Raw genomic sequence first — 25,242 nt, forward strand, 5'->3', positions numbered from 1 at the left:
AGGTATTTAAATCAGATACTATCTTTCTCAAACCTGGGCTGTAAATTGAATAAATGAAATGCATATTTGATTTCTTTTATTTCAAGTAAAGATTACAACACACAAAATGAGCCTATCAACTGCGATTTCATTCTTTGATAGTTCCAATTAAATCGGTAATAATTGTATATACAATTATGGAGTCTGGTTATTTGCTCACCACTGGTGTATCCTAATTAGAGTAAAAATAAATCGGTATTAAAGTTGAAGCTAAACAAAATCAAAATTCTATAAAATAATAAAAGAATCAATAACATTACAAAAAGCATTCAATTAAATGGCTTGTCGTGTGCACAGGACGACGTCAAATACGTGTCACTGTTCATGTTTCAGAAATCTAGATTGTGCTACAGTTCCAATTATTTCATTAAAATGTTTGTATTTCATGAAAATCCGACATAGCCTATGCAGACTTTTTTCAGTTGATGGACACAATGTCTTAATATGTAAGATGAACTTACTGTACTCTAGCTAATAAATACAGCACCGGATTTCATAAAAAGAAACAATGAAAGAAAACAGTAGTAAATGAAGTACTTGTATAAAGAAAATGTTTAGTGCAGTAATGATTTCAACATATTCGGAATTAATATTGCTCAAGTAAAGTACAACCTCCATACATCTCGCAGCTGTTCAATAGACATGGTGTTCCTAATCATTGCAGTACACGGAACGATCATGATATATGTGCACAAATCCTAACATTAGGCACGTAGCCGCAAGGTGCTTTAATAATGTTGACATGCTTAAGCCATTTTATTAAATACATATTTAATTAACTAAATATTATTGGTATATTTTATGTTTAAAAGTCACCGTTGTACTGATTTTGTGTTTAAATGATATCAGAAACTATTGCGTTGCACGGATGAGTTTCGGTGGGCGCGAGAGTCAATTGCATGCAGAAATAAATTATTATAAGGCTTTGATAAAATTTCATTAATACCTGCCAGCAAAATGAACAATTATTTGCAGGCATTTTAATCGAAGCTATCTCCTTAAGTCTATTATTTTGCAACCATGTTCACTCACTCTTTAGTTTCCTCACATGCTATGAATATCCCATTCTGATTCTGAAAGCTGATATTAATCAAAAGTGATAATATTTTACTGAAACTCTAGATACAGATGGTTGTTATATGATACTGGCAAATGATATGCACGGTTGTACACATCCACACACGTAATGATACATATCAAGTGCCTTGTTAGACTGACCCGCACGTTAATGAAGTGGTCATCGACTGAGTCACTGAAAGAAAGAACAAAATGCTGTACAAATGGTGATGACAACTACATGTGTGCAAATAGAATACATATATGGATATGCTTTCTCTAACCTATTACAACATGTTCATTGCAATGCTATTAATTCCAGGTTCGGATAACTGCCAGGTCATTCATACGACAACTGAAGAGGCCTAGGCATATTTTATTCAGTGACGTAATTGGCTTGCAGTGCATTATTGTGTTGCTGATTTTAATGGATAAGATTGTAAGATTTTGACAAGTTGCCAAAATATCGTGTAAACGTATTCGGATGGTTATCTATGTTGTGTAAATGTGCAATAAGAGAAACTTTCGTCCAACACCATCGTCTCTCTCAGCAAGTTTGCCTTTGAAATTAGAGCGGTGCCTGCTTGTGGTACGTACAACAAAATACATTTCCTTTTTCGTACTACTCTGTGCGTTTTAAAACAAAGATACAGCTTGATCATACTGATGTGTTTCATTGACACGTAGAAAATTACTTTTGACAGGTATTTGATCAGGTATAGGTTATATTTCTTATCAGATACGAATTGTGGTGGTATAGCCGATTTGCTTAACTTTCCCTGACTATGAATATAATTTATGCTTAAAATTATCAGACTTGTAGACCAATCCGCGTCATACGGGCGACTAGGATACCCATTAGACCATTAATTATGAAAAATGTAATCATTATTTTATTTTTATTTTGGTTTTGTTGGAAAGTACCAATGTTAAACGGGTTCTTATCACAAAACTTCCGGACATCTCCTTTAATCCGAAAGAACCCTTTGGTTAGTTACTTAGATAGATAGATAGATAGATAGATAGATAATTAAAGAACTAAGTTGCTTAATGTTTAAGAGCTCAAATTGTTACAATACATTTTAGAAAATAAGACTCCGTCCCAAATGAGATTCGAACCCCATATGTAAAGGTTATGGAAGCTGCTGCCGCGCCTGCATGCACAATCCAACAAATCCTCGTACCCTGTTAACTAGGCGCATATCGTCAATTGTGGGTAGCAGTGAAGCACGCTTGTCGAACCTGACTTTAACTGGCATCATCACTGACTTCGGATTTCTCTAACATATGGAATGTCTTTAAAATGATATCGCCGGACCCTATATGGGAATGTTTGATAATATGATGTTAAATTACACTGAGAAAGATTATGGTCATACAGATAGATACATTTGTATAGTCGGTATCTTCTGAGATTGGAACCCATATTTGTATGTTACAGCACGAATTGGTTGCATGTATAATTCCAATACCATCTGTCGTACGAGCACATCTAAACTGAATTAATACATCGTTGCGATGCAATTATACTAATCAGACACATCTGCATGACACGCCATAATTCTATATAATGTCCCACCGTATTCCTCGCAAACAGAAGCCAAGGCCTATAGTACCGAACTTTGTCAATCGAATCCATCCACAAATCAGAGCCGAAGGTGCCCTCTCTGAATCCTATAGGATTATGCGTTACAAAATTATATGAAATTACATGTATCAAGGTTATCATTATACAGAAAAGAATTACAGTTTATCTGCTTACATTTTAAACCAGGTCCGCAAGTTACAACACCTAGATGCACCTATTAATTTTCTTATACGCATCTCCGATCTACCCAAAACTGACCAAAGTGGACTAATAACACATCTTCATTACAAGGGTGGGAGGTAATCATGAATATAAGCATTCAAGTTTCAAATGTAGCAAGCACGTTAGATTGCGAACAAAATCCTTATGTCTTCTCGAAACAGTCCAATAATTTAGGGAAAGGATTAATTTTCATACCAAGATATACACAATATAGCAAAATAGGAAAATGAAGGGATTGTTATAAGGAACGTGTTCAGTGAAGTGATCGAACATGGATAGGTATATCGATGACAATATTACCGCTCAGATGGCCTAAGTAGTTAGAGCAACGGTACGAATGTGAGAGGCCGTGGGTTCGATCCCCGGCCGAGTAATACAAAAGACTTTTAAAAATTAACAATGCTTGGCATTAAGCATTAAGAGGTTAGTGTCAGGACTCTTCGGCCTAATGTCAGGATAATGTGACTGGGTGGGACATGATATTAGATGTCTGCGGTGTGATGCTCCAGCGCTAGACATCACTGTAAACTGCAACACTGCCTATTTTGTAACGATATGATTAAAACTGGTAAATCTATGGTGTAAATCCAAAACCACACAGTATGTGTTCCCAAAATAAGTAACTACTGAAACTGTAATTCGTTTTTAATTGAAAGCCAAGTTTAAAAAGCATTAAGTAAAGTAAGCAAACACCACCCCCTCTTGAATCCTAGGGGTTCACCGCACAATAAGCTCAAGGGGCTTACGGGAGTTGATATGAATGGACCAAACCCATAAAAAATATAGTATTATGTAAATTACACTGGTTCAGAGTATGTTTATACAATCCACGTTTTATTGTGTGTGTCAAATCTTCTTGGAAGGTCTTAGTCAAACGGACAATTGTAAGGCTTTTGTAATGTCCCATCAAGACCTACCAGCATAACGAACACATATTTACATTCATCTTCATCTGAGCTATATCTTAAACTTTATATAATGCAGGTATATTTGCTTGCTATTGGTTTTGCTCGCATGGTATGAAACAATTCTGATTCTAAAAGCTTACATCAGTCATAAAATGATGTAAAGGTAATCTAATAAAATTATCAAAAAGGTAATGTTTTACTAAATCTTTCAATTTAAATGTTTCATTTATGTTACTGGAGAATGAGAAAGACGCCACATTTGTGTAAATTCGAGCTAACCCTCACCCTTACACATATGTACACACATAAAGATATGCACGGTTATTTCGATGTTAGTGACCTAAATCCAAGTACGCGTGACGTAAACCTTGTATTACATTACAAAAGCGAATGCACATGTTTGTTACCAGACAGATATGTTAAAAGGTCTTGTTTTACCTGTCCGGGAATACGGGTTTCGTAAGCATTATGAACATTGTACCCTGTGTGGTTAAGATAATATATGAATGTAATGCCTATGTAGGCACGCAATGGGGGATTCAGTTGAGAAATATATAAATAATGTCTGACTTAGCGATGCTGATTATTTGACATTACAATAATGACTAATAATAATAAAATTAACTCTACACACACACACACACACACACACACACACACTTATATACATATATATATATATGTATGTATGTATACATACATCCATACAGTGATACACAAGGTGTAAAGATACACATGATGCAGTGATACACACGATATAGTGATTAACAAAGTAAACTGATCGCTCCGGTGGCCTAGTGGTTTGAGTGTCCTCCTCAGATGCAGGAGGTCGCGGGTTTGAGCCCCGGCCGAGTCATAACAAAGACTTAAAAATGGTTCTAACAGCTTCCTCGCTAGGCGCTCAGCATTAAGAGGTCAATGTTAGGACTGGTTAGCCTTGTGTCAGGATAATGTGACTGGGTGGGACATCATGCTATATGTCTGCGGCATGAAGCCCCAGTGCTAGACATCAAAATAAACTGGAACACTGCAGACATCGTAGCGACATGACTGAGAAATTGTTAAAGCTACGTTAAAGATCCAAAATCACACACACACACACACACACACAAAGTAAACTGCTGCTCTTACTTTCTGTTGTGCAAAGGTTAGTGAAACAATGGACACATTTGTATTCAGTGGTGAATGAATTTGAAATACTGTCAATTTGATACCCTTGATGACAGTTTCCTCGCATCGTATTTTCTGTTTTTAAATTTGTCTTTTTTCTGTCCGCGCTAATGGACTACCGTTGAAGGTTGGAATGGGCATTCAGAAAATTAAAGGTCATTATGTTGTTGTTGTCGATGTAGGGCCTAACGCCATTTTCAGCACAAGATAGGCTATACACGGAGGCCAGTATAAATGGTGGGTGACTTTCTCACATACCCACAGAGGCCGAACCCAAGACAAGTATTCACGTAGACAGAGGTGAGATGCATTGATTCTTAATGGTGAGCGCTTTAGTACACTCGGCAAATCTGGTCACCAAACTTTTTTATGTGGCATTACTTTCAACCACCCCAATACCACCTCCTGTCCCGATGTCATTTGTTTATAACATTGAGCATGCAATATATGTTTTGTGTTATTAAGAAATATTTTAAGATCAGAAGCTAAATATTAATCAGCAGAGAAAATTGACATTTCGTTTTATTTTCGTTATTCTAATCGTTCCTTGTGGAGAGGTAGGTTGCACTGAAATCCATCAAACCTTATATAAATATATACCACAAGGGAAGGTCACTTACTGCGTTTAACAGCCAATCAAGAACCGTGCTTATGTGTGCATGTATCTACCAGTCTTTATGCTGAATAATCATCTGATCATTGTAACAAGATTTAGCAGAATCGTAGCTTTTGTATCCCAGCTATATGTATCCAGAATTAAATAAGGGTTTGAAATCATTCAATTTCGAATACAATCCGGGGTATTTTATATGAATCGATGACAAAATCAGTTGATGTTGTCCTACGGTGCACGCGTATTTGGTACATTACAGGTACCGAGGTTGAACAACGAAGGATATATTTTGTACGATAGGACTGGATTTTCCTGAGAGCCTAAAATCTCAAATTTCATATTTAATTTTTTCTCAAAGGAGAAAAGGACATCCTATATGTGGGTTTGTCTTGTTCTTTTAGTCTTCTCGTTTGCTTTGTATCTTTTTCTAACCTTGCCACAAAGCTCCTCTGAAAGGTGGCATAAAACGATGGAAACGTTACTTTAAATCTGTACCCCAAACAAAAGTCACTTTCCATGTTTCACTGATGTATCTTTTAAGTTTAGAAAGTTACAGCGTTTGCAATGAATGTGAAGCACTTACGCACGGTAGGTACTTAAGGATTGACACAGGAACAAACTAATAAACCATGCAATTACTTGCATTGATAGAAGAAATAAAAACCACTCAGTTGGGTTGTCTTAAATATCCAAACAAATAACTTCTACAAAAATCGAGTATATTATTACTTGCAATATTTGATTGAAGTAAACACCCATTAGTCCATCCCACTTTTACTTAAATTACCTTCAGATTTTAATGGTGGATGACCAGGCGTTCGTATATCAGCAGACATTAGTGATACTTATGTGGATTTAAATTATCATATATATATATATATATATATATATATATATATATATATATATATATATATATATATATATATATATATATATGCCATTCTCTAACACTTTCTAACAATGATTAAACGATGATTTCCTCTAGATACGTGTACTCATGAATGGATTGGATAAATAAATTGTCTCTTTTTTTCTCCCTTATTTAACCTATGATTAATTTGTATTTTACTAATAAAGAAACATAAATTGTTGGGCTCCTAAATATAAATACTTGAATCTAGTTTATGTTTGTGAACTCGATTGGTCTTGGCCTGGAAAAAAACAGCGCGGTATGTCCATCGGACTTTTCAGGTAGGGGCCACGGGCCTTGTGTAAGATGTATTGCAAGTCACAGCCGATGCAGTCTCACTCAATGTGGGTCTCATGTCGAAGGAGGATCCTACATGTCCTGGATGAATGCCTCAAGAATGTATTTAATAAAGAAGCGGCACGGCACCGATCTTATGGTAAAGTTTGATACAATGGTGTTGAGTGTTCCCTCAGTCAGGATGGCGAGGTCTTGGCGCTCGCCCTCTTTGACCGCGATATGCATCGCGGGCGGCATAGCATTATCATTACGCAGGGCTAATTTAGAGAGGCAAAACCACATCGCCTCTGCTCACATTCTAAATCCACTTACTTCTAAAAATACGCGCATGAGTAAAGGGGTTGATGATTATATTTATGTACTGACTCTAGTTGCAAAAATTTGAAGATACGTTTTGGGTAATATACTCTGTTCAAATATCATGAAAGCATATTGTACAATCAATACATGAGGTAATCATCTTTTTGTTCAGTTATTACATTCAGTTACAGATTTATTGATGTATATTCATACCCTTATCTTCGACAGATAAACTGAGATGACAGCAGATCAATACCCTACTTCATTATTGTGGTTGCTGCTGCTAGTTTCAACGATGTTGTTGTCTTTGGGTATGCTATGTAATTACATATATAAAAATAATTATAGTATTCTTTCTTGCATATATTCTGTTATATAAATTAGCAGATAGATTGGGTTCAAGAGCACGTTCTATTTATTTCATGCATAGGGTCCAGACCGGCATATTTATTTCTCTCCTACAATATATCACGAGGTAAAGCGTACGTTCACAGCACAACCATGATTGTCTGAGTCAAGATGACTATTTTGTTAAACCAGTCGTGATATGTTGGGGGCTATTATTATTGTTTTTATTTTATCTATTTTTTCTAACAAAGAAAGGTAAAAATACCACGACGAGAGCAAAGGAAACAACACACATATATTGTGCGAAACATTCTTTTTGTTTGATAAGCACACACACACACACAAACACACACACACGCGAAAAACAATGACATACACATAAACAAAGAGCAACATAGTAGAGAGGATGTAAGATATAAGGAAGATAATACAGATCCTAGTATCGGAGTCAGAGGAAAGATAGTGCACGGGAGAGTATCATTTAAAACACTTCATGAAACATTTCAGAAGTTTTAATTAATTACGTGTAATCAACCCTGTTAGATATGAACGTCGTTGACAATATATGACACTAATGTTTTGTCCTTTAAACAGTATTAGCCAGAATCTAAATTTCTTATTTTTAAGACAGATTCAAAATAATTCTATATGTCAGAGAAAGTTAAATACGGGGAGAGAGAGAGAGTGGAAGGGGGAGGGAACAATTGAATGCTGCAAGTTGATACAGTTAGTAGTTAACTATTATTTGACCATCGCAAGCAATCAAAGTAATTACTGATAATGTGTGTACGGCTTTGATAATAGTGTAAGAAATATTGTTTACAATCAGAAATGCGAATGAGTCCCTGTTCAAGTCAACCACGACGATTATATTTTTTCATTATTTTTACTGATATTATTATTATTATTATTATCATTATTATATGATTATTATTATGGTTATTATTATGATTATTGTTATTAATATTATTATTATCATTATTATTATCATCATTATTATTATTATTATTATTATTATTATTATTATTATTAGCAGTAGTAGTAGTAGTATTAACATTTGCAGTGACAGTATTTCTTGGTAGTTTTAGTTATGATTTTACAAAATAATGTACATACTGTTTAATTTTAGGGACAGCAAATATTGCAAGATCTGGTTGTCGTGGGGATTCTATCCAACTTTTTCAAAACATTGCAGTCGATAATGACAACACAACCTTGTCACTCTACAGGAAGAATAGACCCATGGTCATATGGTCTATACAGAATTCTGTTGTAACTGAAACGTTTGCCAACGGATACAGTGAAAAATTATATTTTGATAAAACTCGAAACATTTTTATACTCGAACTTCAAGATTCCGACGAAGCAGACTATACAATTATAAGCAAGACAGGAAACTCTACATGGAAAGAGAATGTAAAACTAGCAGTTTGGGGTAAGTATATGTTCATAGTTTGGGAGTTTAAGATGGTTAACCTTTAGCAACCTGTTTTTTGTGCGTATGTGTGCGTGAAAGATGTTTTTCTTGCAGAAAGGATTAATTAGGGCTAATTATTGGCTTAAGGCTGGCTAGGGCATATATTGAGCTACATTTGGCATGTACGTTGTGTGTATGTGCGTGTATATATATATATATATATATAGTCACCTACAACATATCTAAACCGTTAATTATTGAATATTATAAGTCATGCATGAATAAAACCATAACATTTGTTATGCACCTGTGTCAGCGCTTCATATTTTTACGATACACAAATCAAATCAAAAAGACACTTCTATATTAGGTATGCAGAAGTTAATTCGAAAAAATTCTTGTATGAAAATACGTACGAGTTCATACTTGTAAATGTTATATCTACTTGGTAATGGCAACAATGGCAGTTTTAACATAATTTATACCGCTGATGGGTGACTATTTGTAGTAGTTTTATTTATTCTCTCTTGGTGAATTGCTTACATTCCGTAAAGACTAAATGTTTTGTATAGTTTCGAGACATTTCATTGCAGTGCTTAACCAGTCGAGTTATTACATTTGTTTAATTCCTTTATAAAGGTGCAAAATACTATATAAAAAAAAGTTTGAATAATGTTTTTGTATTAACTTTTAATCGTAAACAGAAAAGGGTCATAACATTTTAATCATTCAAGAAAGGTATCAATTACCATGTGGCCAAATAAAATCAGGTATTCGTGAACAAGTGATCTCTGTGTTGACTGATATTCGTTTCCACGCATTTCATGTGGCTACATACATTCTCATAAAATAGATGCTACGCAGTTATAAAGAACATGATTGTGAAACGAACTTCATCAAGACTCATCACAAAGATATTACAACTGGAAAGGATATTTGACTTTGATAAGAATAAAGTTTACGCAACAATTTCTAACACATTGTTTAATGTATGCTCTTTGTTATGATTATATATATATATATATATATATATATATATATATATATATATATATATATATATATATATATATATATATATATGAAATATTTACGTTTCAGCTGACCTGTTCATGTACATAGCATAAACGCATAGCATATTCAACGTACTCGTGTTGCATAATTGAATATGAAATATAAACAATATATTTAATAAACATACTACTCTGTAGGTCATAAACAACGGTTTAGAATAATAAACAGGTAAGTAGTGAAAAACAATCTACTAGAAAGAGTTCTAATGAATACAATGCAATCCAAAATCACTACTATTATTATATATAAACAAAACGAAAGAAAAGAAAAACGTTACTTCCCAGTAATACAATTCCCAGTTGTAACCCATTCCCCGATATTATTAAAAAAAAAGTAAATAAAAAAAATAATTTTAATACTAGAATCTTTGCCGCGCTAAATCTCAATGGTTTTACCTCCTGTCCATAGTAATCGTAGGTGTGACTGCCACATTTTTACATTGCATATGGTTGCTTTATAAAGACCAATTGCAGGTATCGTGAAGTGCACGAGCTACTCGCCGGGTGAGAACTATTACACCACTATTATATTGCTTGCATGAATTTGTGTAATACAGTGAACGTCTGATAGTGCCTTTCAGCACAGTCGACTTCAGGTAACATATTTCCAGGTCTATGTTATACTAAGACTCTAAACTCATTTAATGCATAAATATAAAAAAAAAATATTTATTTTCAGTCAGTTTGTGACAATGATATACTACCACACTCAACTGTGATATGTTCATTAAGTTATTGCTGTCTTCTTAAATCGTATCTCTTCCAATATTTATCAACTTTTATTTTTAAATCTGATATCCTTTATTTATCTATCAAAAATGTTTATACATGATTTCTTTATCTCTAAATATTTGTATCCCGTTAACAAACTTGTCCGGACAAGTGGTGTACCTTGTATCAAAGGTATCTTATCTAAGTATGATCATTACTGATGTGGGTATTTTTACTTTGATGTTGCGATGAATGTACTGAAGTTGGTTAGATACTACATAATGCATATTGTGTGGTTTTGTTTGTTTGACACAGTTTTTTAAACTAAATTTATGGTGTTCAAAATTGAGTACAGCTTGATGGTGGTGAAGCAAAATTTATCAGATTTGGTTCATATGTTTTATTTAAATTAAATATATTACATATTATAGTCATGCTGCTATCATACATGACCCTCGGGTCGCGCCCAAACATTATTAAAAGCCCGATATCTGTATGATTATCTTTGAGACACTAATAGTGTTCCTGCTTATAGGTAAAGATACGTCTTATGTACTAAATTTACATGTTAGTGTACGTGGTTGAGTGTTTGATTTAATTAATTAGAAACATACACATCAACCTTTAGACTGTATTATGATAATGGATATACCATACTTCAAATATAGTCGAAGAGATTGCCGTAATGCTTTGCAAATGATTGTTTCATTATGAGTTAAAAATTATTAACCTGTAATAGTGGAATTAAATAATGTTTTTCTCGAGCATATGTGTATTACTGAATGATTCAAACATAAAACGCAGCAAGCTCAGAGACTAGGACACCTTGAGCCTGGTTCATCCCGATAACCGCACACATACATTCAAGTTATAATCTTCTCACTTTAGTATGTTAAAGAGGTGAGGTCGCAGTCAAGTACTTTCAAATTAAAAGAAAAATGCAGTTATTCATACAATTTATGTTCTTCATTCTCGTTATTCCACTATTAATTTTATTAAATATCTACAACAAAATCTTCTAAGACAAGATCATCCGTGATAAAGATTGTGATTGGTTATTGTGGATAAGAAATATATCACACTACTATTAAGTAGATAATATATTTCTTATTGTAACGGATTCTGAGAACGATTCCAGAATGTCGACTGGAATTATGATGGTAAGAAATGGATTAAGGATTGTGATATAAGTAAGGTTACTGATTCCATTATATATTATTTGTAATAGTTGAACCGGAGACACATTGCAAACCAAAGATAATACGTGGGGTTGACACTTTGACAACCTATCTTGAACCCGACAGTTGTGGCAAACCAGCAGCGAATGCGTACTTTCTGGAACATCCTGGTATATCGGTCGCAGTAAGTACAACTATCCTACGAATCGCACACACACACACACACACACACACACACACACACATATATATATAACAATGAAGCACTTCACAGGTTACAACTGACGTCATCGCCTTCTATATTTGATTTCATCGGCATTCGAAATCAGTTTCATTTATAACTTTTTAATAACATGACTTATTTTTTTAATTATTGGATTACTTTTGGTTTGATTTGAAAACCGTAAGTTATTTTTCTCATTTTTACTTTGTTTATCGAGGGAAATAAATTATTTGTTAAATATTACAAAGCTTGTAGTCTTCACTTTTTTATTTTTATTTTCTGTAAGAGCCTAAACACGTAACTATATATATATATATATATATATATATATATATATATATATATATATATATATATATAATTTTGGTCGTTTTGGTTTACTCAAGATTTCGTTGATGTGCGAAATGTGTCTTTTTATAAGCGCATATGTGACATATATGTCTGTGTGGAAAAAATCTGCTAAGATATATGTAAAGTGTAACTTATTTTGAAAAACTAAATATAAAATTAGCCATACAACATACGTTTTATGAAAGTATCATATACCATAACACGAATGAACAAGGTCGATCTACACAGGAGTAAAGACATCGTCGAAAGAAATATTTAGATGGCAGTCCATTAAAGGTATTAATAATAATCCATACTGTTTATATACTCGATATAATTAATAATCATCACAGTGCATGAGCCTGTCTTGCGACGGGCACGGAGTTTGTCTCCTTTTTTGTTTTATCCTTAGCAATTGAAAACTCATTTTAGTGTACATATTCGATCTAAAACTTCAAGGTATGTCATATCAGCTAACGCTGGCAAGTGATATTCAGTTTCAACATCATATTTATTTATATGATAATAGTTTTCACTAGTATCTTCAGCTTATGTTTTGTCACAGATCCACACTCCTTGGGCGTATAATTTTATCCTGCTCCATTTAGATCTTCGTTCTAGTGTATTTTATGCGTGTGAAGAAATATAACGGTAATGGGTAGTTATGTAGGTGTAATCGATGCTTATATAACGAACATAATCTAAATTCGGAATCGGAACGTTGTGAAACATACACAATGTAATGCATTTTACCTAGCAATTGCTGACTGACGCTGAGTTACTTAACAAATGGCATTTCATTCAGAACAGTTGTGCTTGTCTTCAATACCATATTAATCAAACTTTTAACGTACTCATGAAAGCACTGGCCGGCCAAGTGGTTTCTTTTGCATAAACTGAATTGCGTGTCATTCAGAAAATAAAGAGGTACATTTAGGAGTGGGATGAAATGTGCTTTGGACGGATGGTCAACAAGAAAATGCTATTATCGAGTTCTTGATAAATGGACACAACATCTATATTTTATCTCGTGAATAGTTTAGAAAATGTGATTATCATCTAACAGCGTATCTTAGTTGATTTTTCATATACATTCGTCCTTTGGTATATATATATATATATATATATATATATATATATATATATATATATATATATATATATATAATTACAAATTAAATACGCAGGCAAATTTAAAATAGTTTCTACAGTTATTTATGGATCATGCCCAGTTAACATTTCCAAAATTTTACTAATGCAAATATAAGAGAGATGAACGAAACCTAGAAAGAGTTATTTGTTCTTTGCAGCACAACGAGATAAAGTTACAACCCGGACAGGAGGTGGGTATAGTCTATGCCTGTATCGATGGTCCTGCATTGAGATGTGCGAAGAAATCAAGGTTATCTGACTACTGTACAGTTTTCATGCATGAGAGTAAGGAATCTGTCTCGTTCTCCTGCACGTGTTATTACCGTTGACATCTCCGTTATCACTTATGATGTTCTCCTTATAACTAGATCTTTTGTTGAAAATGAACTGATTTAAGCAACCTCTAACTCACTTAACTAATCTAGGATATCAAATGGATATTCAGGATGGATATGTGCACGTTGTCCTCTCTTGTTGTGGCCATTTATTGCTTTTCTTTAAGATACGCACACTAGACTTATTAATGCGTAGTGGATACAGCACAGTTTTCAAGAAATGTCTGCTAAGTTACTTAAAGCAACTTATCCAACCATTTCCGTAAGGAGTTGTTCTTATACTGTTTTGTTTTAGTACCTTTTCTTGCTGTTCAGTAGACAAGCATGCCCCTGTTCTGTTACAATCATGTTTTATTATACATAGTTGTAGATGTACCACATGTATATAGTTCTACCGGTGGTCCAATAAATAAAGGCACATTTAATGGTTTCTTATACAAAGACGTCATTATTTATTTCAGCATACTTTGACACAGAACAATCTCGAATCATGTTTTAAATTCGTACCAATTTGGCAATTTTCAATCAAAAGGAGTTCAGTTACAGTAGATATTTAACCAGTTCAATTTAATTCGTCAATTAGATATTGATTGTTATAATAAATCGGCAAAGTCATGGAGAATTAAAACTAGTTAGCAACCTCCTTTAAGAAAAGGTGCATGTATCGTTTTCAAGCAGGAACAAATAAAGACGTACGAAGTAACTGTGAGAAGATGCCAACTACCTTACATATCATTTAGCAAATTTTGGTGGAAAAGATGGCGATGTGTCCACATTTTGACGCGTTTAACTCACTGGCTTTCTTTGTGTATTGGATTCACTCTTTAGCAGAGAGATTGCAAACATTAGATAAGTCATCCCATGCGTTTTTACATCAGTCCATTGGTTTAGGGAAGTCCGTTCATCACAATGTTATCTGTTTAGTTTGAGCTCTATCTACATAGAAAGGGTATTCATATTTTGCATGATCTTCCAAAAGGAAACATATTGGATGAAATATGTTTTAGGATCCTGTGTCCAATATTTCGAACGGAGGCGGGGTTACCGTGGTCAGATTTTCATAGTTAATATTACTCCACCTTGTGATGCTAACTCCATCAGCACTGATTTCGGGGAAGGCAATACTAATTTAAAATATATCATGAGGATGAGTGGATGACATCAAACCTTTCAAATGGGATGCGGTCCATTATGATATGATGATGAAGCTTTGATGTTGGTAGAGAAGAATAAAAAATGTCTCGTTGTTCTGAGCTAAGGGATTCTACCTTTGCAACCATAACGCCATTTACATCTTTTGAGGACGTGAATAATATTTGGCATGACATCCAAGTGGATCGTGCATGTATGCAACGACTATTTTATCAATTATTTCTTATTACAAACTAAAGCTGTATATCCGATCATACTCTTCACATTTTTGCAACATGCTTACGTTACTAAACTGGACATTGAACAACATTACACATGCTTGTTAGGAAATATATGGCATATGATTAGTCCAGTATGTTGCTTTATCAAGTTCATGAACGAACAAGAATATGAGCGAGAGCACCTCGTGTTGACCATCAAAATGACATCTGACTGACTCAGCTCTTTACCTCTACAGGTAACATATGGTAAACTCTGTAAATATACTTTTACGATCATTGTGATTGTGATATGAAACAAATGATAATATATATATATATATATATATATATATATATATATATATATATATATATATATATATATATATATATATATATATATATATATATATTGAAACATTTACGTTAAATTAAAAATGCTACGTCTATATTACTCAAAAAAATATCTCTTGTCATTTGCCAATATCAGATGATTACAGTGAAAACAACTTCCCTGATGGGATGAGACAAGTATTTATTTTTTACATATAGCTCATAGCTAATATATTAGAAAATAATTTGTGCATCACATTGACATCTGATATACACCTGTTACCATTCATATTATTAGAGAATTGTGCAATTTTAGTCTCGTTAAACATGTTGACGTCTGGTCATAACCGAATCGCATAGTTTCGCATACATAATTCATACGTAATTTCATCTTTACGAAATTAAACGAAACATATAACAACAAAAGGAGACATGTTCTTTTCACCTATATTTCATAGACCGAAGTCTCTGAAATAAATAATATAAAGTAAATTAAGTTCATTTAAGAGCCACTGGGTGCATTTAAAACGACATATTACCTTATTAAATCGACTATTAGTACGATGGAATTAATTTCTGACAGACAAATCTCCTATCATATATATATATATATATATATATATATATATATATATATATATATATATATATATATATATATATATATATAATATAATATATATAATGTGATATTCCGTTTTAACCGTTTTGGTTTAATGACGGTTGTTATGATGTGCAGAATGTGTAATTTTAAATGAGTAGACATTATCCGAAGCATTCTTGAAAAAAGATTTTGAGTTAGTCGATTTTTATAAAGGCGGGGAAATTATGTTACAAAAATGTCAAATATGCGACAATATAATTCGCAAGTTGTAACCAGAAGTTTTCGAAACTCTTACATGATGCATCACATTGATTTGCTTGATGTTTTATATCGCTATGATGGACATTCCTAACAATGAAGTTCATAATAACCTATTTTTCCGTAACTGTATCAATTTATAACACTTCGAAGCTATGCACACACGTGCGCGCACACATTCAAATATATATGCATATAACTGTATATGTGTCAATATTTTATTGCAGATAACGTACAATCAAAATTATCTGAGATATCAGGAGTGACGATCGCTACCTTGGTGATCACCATATTATATGACGGCAGCTATATATTGGTGATTATCGTCATATACAAGCGCCTAAAGCGTACGTTTTATTTCTTTCATAGATTTATTTTAATATGGAAACATCATACTTTCATGACATTGTAACTTTAACCCAAAATAAATGTATTTCGTTATTGGATACGTATAAAAACAAATGTTTATATGATCGTGGATACGTAGACATTTGTGTAGGTGGATATCAACAAAAAAATTATATTTTTGGTCAATGACTTTTAAGGCATGATATTGTCTCCGGAAAGAAATACACAAAGTATTCGCATTAAAATCTTGTATGAATTAATACATGGCATTTGCCTTATTGATTACTTTTATTTTATTTGGAGAATGGACATCATTTGAGTTGTTAAAGCCATCGAAAAGTGAATGTCAATAAGTCTTGTGATGATCTCCTGTAACTAGTATTACTAAGACAAGAACATTTTTATGAGCATTTTATTAACATTATTAGTAAATGAAATAACATGTATAATTTAATCACTTTCAGAACAGTAAGCAATTATATTTTTTTTACATATACAGACATGCTGAAGAAGAATGCAAATACGGCAAATTTGTCAGGTAATGTTTCCAATTGTGTCATTTCTCTTTCTTTAAATAATGTATATTTCCACTGAATATCGTTGCATTCACCTGATCGAAGGTCCGTTGAGCAACTTGATCTATCCTCAATCCTTTAGGCTTTAGACTTTGTCCTTAAACTATTTTTAGTTACCGTTGTGCAGGCTGTATTGCTTGTCTTATGAATCTGAATCAAACTCGACAAGGTTATTTCTTCGCAAATAGGCTTATGTCATAAATTTATTGCACGTACTATACTATGGATCACTGTGTTGTGAGATTTTGATGATAAATATATCAAGGAATTGTTTATGTCTGTAATATATTAGGCGGTGTCGCTACCAGAAATATTATTTATACTAATAAGATGGTATCATTAGATAATGTCATCACAACAGAGCCTAATCCGATTAATACAACTCAGTGCATGCAGGACAGTCTTCGTTATCAATACGTTGGATAAGTTTTATTAAGCGCGCTTTATATGGCTGTTGTTGTTGTTGTAGGTTTTAACGCAATTTTTCAGCACACGATAGGCTATAAATGACCGCCAGTATTAATGGTGGAGGAAGAACCAGCGAAATTCGCGAAAAGAACCACAGACCCTAGAGAAAGCTGCTGGCAAGCTATCTCACATACCCACATTAACCGAATCCGAAACTCGAACCTACGCAGACAGAGGTGAGATGACAGTGATCCGTAACGGACAGCTTTATATGGAATAGCACTTATAAAACATCTGTGTATCTGATACTTTGGTTTCTTGAGACTACGTTTGGGATCTTTTCTGATCAAAAGCAAGCTTTAAAACCTTATGTCAGCAATATGTTTGTCTGGTTTTGGACAATATGCTGGCATATGAATTAGTAGTGATATATGATTCGACTAGATTGTTTTTTTTTATAGGAAACTTTAATTATTTGTCGCTTATGGGTTCATACCATCTTTACCACTATGATTAAGATTATAAATATTGATTAAAGTGTTCTGACAATGCTATTGTTTCAGCTTTTTTCAATTGAGGAAGTTGTACTTATGATCAGAATATGGCAAGGATTGCTACTCAAACTAATATCATACATATATGAGTTTCAATGTAATCTCCTTGGTTTTGTCTTTGTTACAGCTATATGTAAATGTTGCACACATCGATACGCTTCGGTGTACATCGAATGCAGAACTTAAGTACTTCACATGTAATCTTCCGGATATAGCAAGCAATTGTTCGGGACAGCACATCTTATTTTGAGGCTGTGTGCATTATGTGTAGTATGTTTGATTACAGTTCACGCATTATATATGTTAGTTTCCCTTTAACACCTGAATGGGGTATTTTGAAGATATGTATGCAGCATATATATTTTACATTGCTCTTAGTCAAGCATCTCTGATACTAATCGAATCTGAATAAAAACGGATCCATCTGGTCTTGTTGGTTTTCGCTCGAACTGATACATAATTGTGTCAAATCGGAGAGTTTGAGAATATATATATATATATATATATATATATATATATATATATATATATATATATATATGCATTTCTGATTGGAGTACTATATATCATGCGCCTATTCAACTCTGCTCACTAATCACTTGCATTTTACAAAGAATTGTATGAACCGAGTATTCTGCTACAATATACATAGCTTAAGGATGTTTTCGTGACAAAATACACTTTATTCTATTTTTCTTTTCTGAATCTTCAGTTGGAAAATTAAACAAGGATTTGCTTCATCAAACGAAGTATCTTATTGAAAAAGAGCAATTCAGTCTACTCTTCAATACACAACGATCCATGTATTACAATTGCTACGTATAATCGTAATATTTAGTTGAAATATTCGTTACGAAACTTAAAATACAATAAATGAGACGGTATAAAGATGATCAAATACAGATAAGTAATCAAATGGGCTTTTATGTATTTTAATATTATCCTATAGTTATATATACTTGTTAAGATACTTTTACACTTAAGCGTTTTCACTTAATGTGAAAAAATACGAATCAAGCATATTTACACTACCATGGGGCATTTGGAGGTGTTTGATTTGCACACCGTACAACGTTCTATTAGATAATCTGCTGGATTAAATTATGTCCAATACATAATCACAATTTTTATATCCAGCTCATTAACGGAATTCACCTCCATTTATCTATTCCCTCTCCCAATCATAAAGGGGTAGCCTATGACCTTCCTTGGTTCAGGTAGCATGGTCTTGTATATAAGGAGGGTTAAAGGAAGCCCGGGGTAGGTGACAGCTAGACAGCTAATGTCACTGAAAGGCTTGATGTGTTCTTCTGTAACTAACAATCAACAGACTTGCTGCCACATCGTTTTTGTTGAGAATGAGTATTACAACCATACGTGCATGATAAAAGAATATATGTAAAACTGGATGAATGATATGAAAAGTAATCATTTGGTTTTCTTTAATACAGCCGTACAGAATAGGAATCAAACTACAGGTAAGTCTGTATAGTCATACATTTGCTATTGTATAACTGAAATTAATCATAATTATGTAAAATGTTTAGCCCATCTCGCCAAATCCCTAATTTTGTAATGTCTTTCAAGCATATTAGAGATAACAAAAATATGCTAGTATGTGTATTTATTAAATCAGTATCAGATTCATTAAATACAACAGCAGAACGGTGGTTTGAAATGGAAATCATGTTTCGTGTATAGCAGCCACCTAGAGCTAGATGCAAATGTTTAGAACCAAGACGCTCTCAACGAGACCAACCCATCAGTTTGATATCGATTCTTCTATTTCGATACTTATGCTCAATGTGTAAATGCATTTAGAGTAATCTTGAGAGAAACAACATTTGTACACAAACTACGTTTTTTTTTTCCAAAGGAAAGAACAAGATATATTTACATATAAACAACATATCTGATATTTCATAAAACCAATTCGTTTAATTCTTATTGTTTTACAGGATGGAACCCCTGCAAAACTGAGAGAATTTTAAGATACTTAAATGAAAATGAATTTTCGCAGGGTGATGAGATGGATAGAATTGACGAAAAACTTGTACAAAACACAGGTATAGGTTTTCTTACAGATTTTGTCTTTCTGTATTGTGAATTACATATTACTTCAGACGTTGTCAGGTATCCGCTACACGTACAATATTATAGATACCTTATTTGTATGTTATAATATTTGCACGTGTACGTGTTTCATGTTTTTGTATCCAACTACCCATCTAAATCCATTTCTCCATCTTTTGCAAATTTTCCCTTGAATAAGAAAATGACATCCATAGACCTTTGTGCACGTTTATATAACCCTGTCATAACATCGCTATGCAATATATATGTATACGCTATTGTTTTGAAGTCTCTATATGGCTAGGCAGACAGCTAGACAGACAATATATTCATGAACGGAATGTGGATAAACTCCCTGGATGATGTGCAAGTCAAGAGGAATATTGATGTGACCACGATCACAATCTGCTGGAAGACAAAATTGCCCTCAAAGAAGGATGGGTCATATTGGACGAGAATAGAAGACAATGTTTCAGCAATGCCAAACTAGAAAGAAAGCAAAGTCAGGTAATACTTCATCTTTACACTCGATAAATAGTTCAGTATACTCCACAGTATGACGAACGGACCATAACTTCTTTCAACACAGTCATACAATAAATGACTATATAAGAGCATGTAAAGAGGAATCCATTTCGATTATATTTTACAATATGAAATTATTAAGAAACGCCCACTAGAGGCAAGCTCAAAATTACCCAGGAGTGCAATTTCGAGGATATCGAAGTGAAAAACAGGAAAGGAAGTGATAAGCTGCACTACATGAAATAGTTCTCTGCAGAAGCTGAAGAAAGTATAAAAGAGACGGTTCAATACCACATAGAAGCGTAAAGATGACGATTACATGGTTGAAGGTATTCCTCTAACGACGAGTGCTGATATGGATATCCTCTCTAATGATAATGAGAAAATATCAGCCGAAAGATCAATTGTAAAAGGGACTTAACAAAACAGATCAGCCGGTTACATCCTTAATTGGATAAGCCGAAGAGGACCTTGCCGTCAGTCTGGTGGACATGATTTAGACCACAGTAAGATAAAACATCTAAGCTCTAAAAAATGGGAACACTTCTCGTAAGGACATCATCTTACGAGGATGATTAAATCAGATAATACAGATATGTACAATTCCTACGAGTGTAGCTGAGAAAGATGTAGGAGTGGGACAAAAAAAAAAAACTCCGAGCAGAAGGCTTGAATTGTCACTACATTATCAAAACCTATGACCATTGGCAACTATCATATCGAAAGAGGAACCATCTTGCTATCCATCACCAGCAAGATCTTTTAAGACAATCATCCTCCAGAGGCTCGTCATTGCCGCTGATGTACTTGTCGTAAAGTAACATGTTTGTTTCAGGAAACTATAATCCTACCTTTAAAAGAATTTTAGACGTTGGTTGTTACTAGAGCAAAATAATGACACAATTCCATTTATATCAATGTGATAAGCCTTGAAAAGACTTTCGACAGGTTTCGCCTTTTCTCCCATCAATTCTTTCTTATCACATTGAAAATTGTAAAGATCTTAAAACGTCTGCACCAAGACTTCAATCGTCAATCCATGTGCGACCAGTCGCACAGACTGCTTCAGAATCAATGCAGATGAGAAACAAGGTCGCAGTCCTTCACTTTACCTCTTTACGTTAGCTGTCGATTAGCTGATGACAGAAATAATTGTGGGCAGCAAAGGGACTGGGCATGAAGATTCTGGAAAACATCATAAGTAAGCTTACATCGTAAAATCTGACACGAAAGAGTTTGCGTTTGAATAAAGCAGCTTGGAACATCCTCTCCAATGAAAGGGAGAAAATGGCAAGACGGAAAGAACAAACTTTCATAAGGCAATGAACAAACCAGACCCACTGGTTCCAGGATTAATCGCTGAATCAGAAAATTAACTTGCCATAAATCTGGAAGATATTACTAAGACCAAAATAAGATAAACCAAAACTGCCCTGAAAGTTTGGAAAGCGTTCGGTTGTGAAAACATATGTCTAGCGTTAATATGGTCAAAGATACAAACAAGCCAAAGAGCCCTTGATCCATTTTCAAAATATATATAAGTGGCATGAATTCCAGAAGAGTGGAAAACGGGAATCATCACTATATTACAGAAACATTTCTGACTTTGCAAGAATTGTAGAGGCATATCCCTGTGTTCCTGGAACATCAAGGTGTTCAGCATAATCATTCTTAGGAGGATTAACATGGCAGGTAATGAACGTATTAGAAAGGAAAATGCTGGTTTCAGAAAAGGAAAACAATAGCATCGCCAACGTTTTTACACTCCGAAGGATATAAATGCAGACCAATGAATGACAAATGTTCGCCTTTATCAACCTCGTTGACTTTGCAATCACTTAAGATAGACTTCAAAGTGCCTATTCCTGGAAACTGCTCCGGTTATTTTATATCCATGTCAAGATTGTAAACATCGTCACTGTGCAAAGGCATGGGCAATAACCGTATCACAGACTGTTTAGTTTTGGCATCAACGCAATGCTGCATTCTTACAGCCATTCTAATCACGATCAACATCAGATTAAACTGTCAAAAGAGGAATTTAATTTTGAGCATCAGTGTATCCCTGAAATACCTAGAATAGGCAAACGAGATTTGAATGTTTCGCAGTTTATTTATAGCGTTCGGTTGTGAAAACATATGTCTAGCGTTAACATGGTCAAAAATACAAAGAAAGGGTCGGATCAGCTAGATTTGGAGGAGGACTATGTCGAAAGAGATGAAGTAATGCGGCCTGACACGGAACACCAACCTATGTAGGGCTGTTCACTCACAGCAGTAAGGTTCTATCGCACAGGTTTTATTTGCCACCGTAGGCACAGGGAGAGATGGGTGACAATGAATTCGGAAAAAGTTAGTAACTTATGTCAGTTTATAATGGATGTTCCGTTGTTTCATGGTTGCTGTTGATACTAAATAATATGAATGACACAATCATTTCCCAACGTCTCTTTGTGTCTTATGTTTCATAATTAATTTTCATTTCGCTGCCTTTATTGTCTGGTATCAATGTGATGTGAATTGCTCAATCCATACACTTACATACACATTACACAAACATAATCCATGCATGCATTATGTTAAGATCGTATCATTGTAAACCGGTAATCATAGAATAGTTTGCCATACTACTCAATTCACATATGTTAAATATTTGCTAAACGTATTAATTTTACAAATATAGTGTTATTTTGTCCACGTAAATACAATATACTTTGCACTAAACTTGAAATAAGTTATGTAAAAGAAATGTTTGGTATATTTTGTATATGAAACTAAAATTATAACTAAAACTGAAATAATCTGGTGTCGGTTATGTAGTACCAAATATGTTTTCGGTACTATCAAGGTATGCAATATTCTGTGAGTTCTTCATCCGCAAAACATTTATGTTCCATATTTCAATCATGCTCCTTTTGTTGCAATAAACTTGTGTTTCTCTATAATATTTGGTGATTTTATGTTCAAAAAGGTAAACTTGTCTACAAATGACATTATATTTTATCCTTGTTTTTTGTTTTGCTTTTTATAAGCGGAAACTCATTCCCAGTTAGAAGAAATGGAGACCGCATATTCTACAATACCTGAAATATCTGGTAAACCAATCCACCAGGATCATAACATAGGTATATGTAGAAATTCACCTCATCAGAAAACTCTTTTGAAAAATATTTATCCAGTGTTTAACAGTACAGAATGTTTTACCATATCAAGGCATACCTCTCCAATATATATGTGTAAACTAATTTTACTCCACTTGAAATACGAGATTTAATGTTCAGAACATGGTATGTGTTAAGAAATTAATTTTTAAAAGCAGTCATGACGCTTTTTAACATCCATCCATACAAACAGACACATACGTATCTATTATATATATATATATATATATATATATATATATATATATATATATATATATATATATATATATATATAAATCCATGTTGTACGTCAGACCAAAGCTTGTTCAATGTAAGCTAAATTCCATACTTGCCAAGCATTGACATTTACAACGGTCACTTGTTTTCTCCATGTAATCGTCTTTAATATTAGGGATGAATTATATTTCGTCATGTTCCTGCACAGACGAAACTTTTTCCGCATCCAAATGCATGAGTAATTTGTTTTGGAAGTATTTCATTTCTGTATTATGTACTGGTCATTTCGTTTTATTTGTACCTAGTACGTAATGGTTTCGTGTCGAGAAACATATTGAAATAGCTATAGCTTTACTTAATTTATATTTTTCTGATGATCCTAGAGGATTCAATATTTATGTGGTGGATAATTAAGGACAAATTAGTCATATCAAAGATCGGTCACCATGAGTAAAGTGCAAGATTCATTGATTTCTAAACGATAAATATGAAAACATCATGCAACAGTAAAGTCATTTGGACCATTATATTGTACTTCGTTTCTTCATTGCTCGAGACGATTTGTTTGGCGTCATTTTGGTGTGCGATACTCATCCCGTATAAGCAATAGTCACACACAAGCACACACTTAGACAATTATAAATATATATATATATATATATATATATATATATATATATATATATATATATATATATATATATATATATATATATATGCATTAAAAATTAATTTTGTATACAATATAATTAAGTTCCATTTGTGTGATATTTTATCTGCTGTCTTTTGTAGAGAAAAATAGACTGCACATAAAAGAGAAGGAGACTGCAGACAATCTACCTCCCCGACAAGCAGGTATATTGATTAATTGTATTATCTCATTGCAACTTCTGGCACCCACCTCGTTCACAAATTAGGTTTTGTATAGCCCTTTATGACAATTGCTGCAGATAGTATAT

The 25,242-nt window shown here is 33.5% G+C and overlaps 2 protein-coding genes across 4 annotated transcripts in view; one reads left to right on the top strand and one right to left on the bottom strand.

Annotated features, from left to right (window-relative positions):
- LOC149793196 (uncharacterized) overlaps nt 1-25,242 on the bottom strand; it is a 495,646-nt gene that overhangs the window by 343,199 nt on the left and 127,205 nt on the right. The window lies entirely within an intron of this gene.
- The window catches only part of LOC149793201 (uncharacterized), a 28,409-nt gene that overhangs the window by 1,639 nt on the left and 1,528 nt on the right, over nt 1-25,242 (top strand). Inside the window, exons 2-12 of one of the 3 annotated variants that reach the window (XM_089967150.1) lie at nt 1,418-1,684; nt 7,335-7,417; nt 8,584-8,889; nt 11,884-12,017; nt 13,697-13,823; nt 16,648-16,767; nt 17,268-17,306; nt 19,757-19,783; nt 20,264-20,371; nt 23,936-24,028; nt 25,076-25,138. In XM_089967150.1, the coding sequence (XP_089823276.1) occupies nt 7,345-7,417; nt 8,584-8,889; nt 11,884-12,017; nt 13,697-13,823; nt 16,648-16,767; nt 17,268-17,306; nt 19,757-19,783; nt 20,264-20,371; nt 23,936-24,028; nt 25,076-25,138 (1,090 nt within the window). In that variant the 5' untranslated portion in view covers nt 1,418-1,684; nt 7,335-7,344. Of the gene's footprint in view, nt 1-1,417; nt 1,685-6,137; nt 6,185-7,334; nt 7,418-8,583; nt 8,890-11,883; nt 12,018-13,696; nt 13,824-16,647; nt 16,768-17,267; nt 17,307-19,756; nt 19,784-20,263; nt 20,372-23,935; nt 24,029-25,075; nt 25,139-25,242 lie in introns of all 3 variants that reach the window. The other 2 variants (XM_089967151.1, XM_089967149.1) reach the window with 2 other exon arrangements.

Source organism: Sinohyriopsis cumingii, chromosome 8 (assembly GCF_028554795.1).
Source record: "Sinohyriopsis cumingii isolate HCF-2022 chromosome 8, ASM2855479v2, whole genome shotgun sequence".
Lineage (NCBI taxonomy): Eukaryota > Metazoa > Mollusca > Bivalvia > Unionida > Unionidae > Sinohyriopsis > Sinohyriopsis cumingii.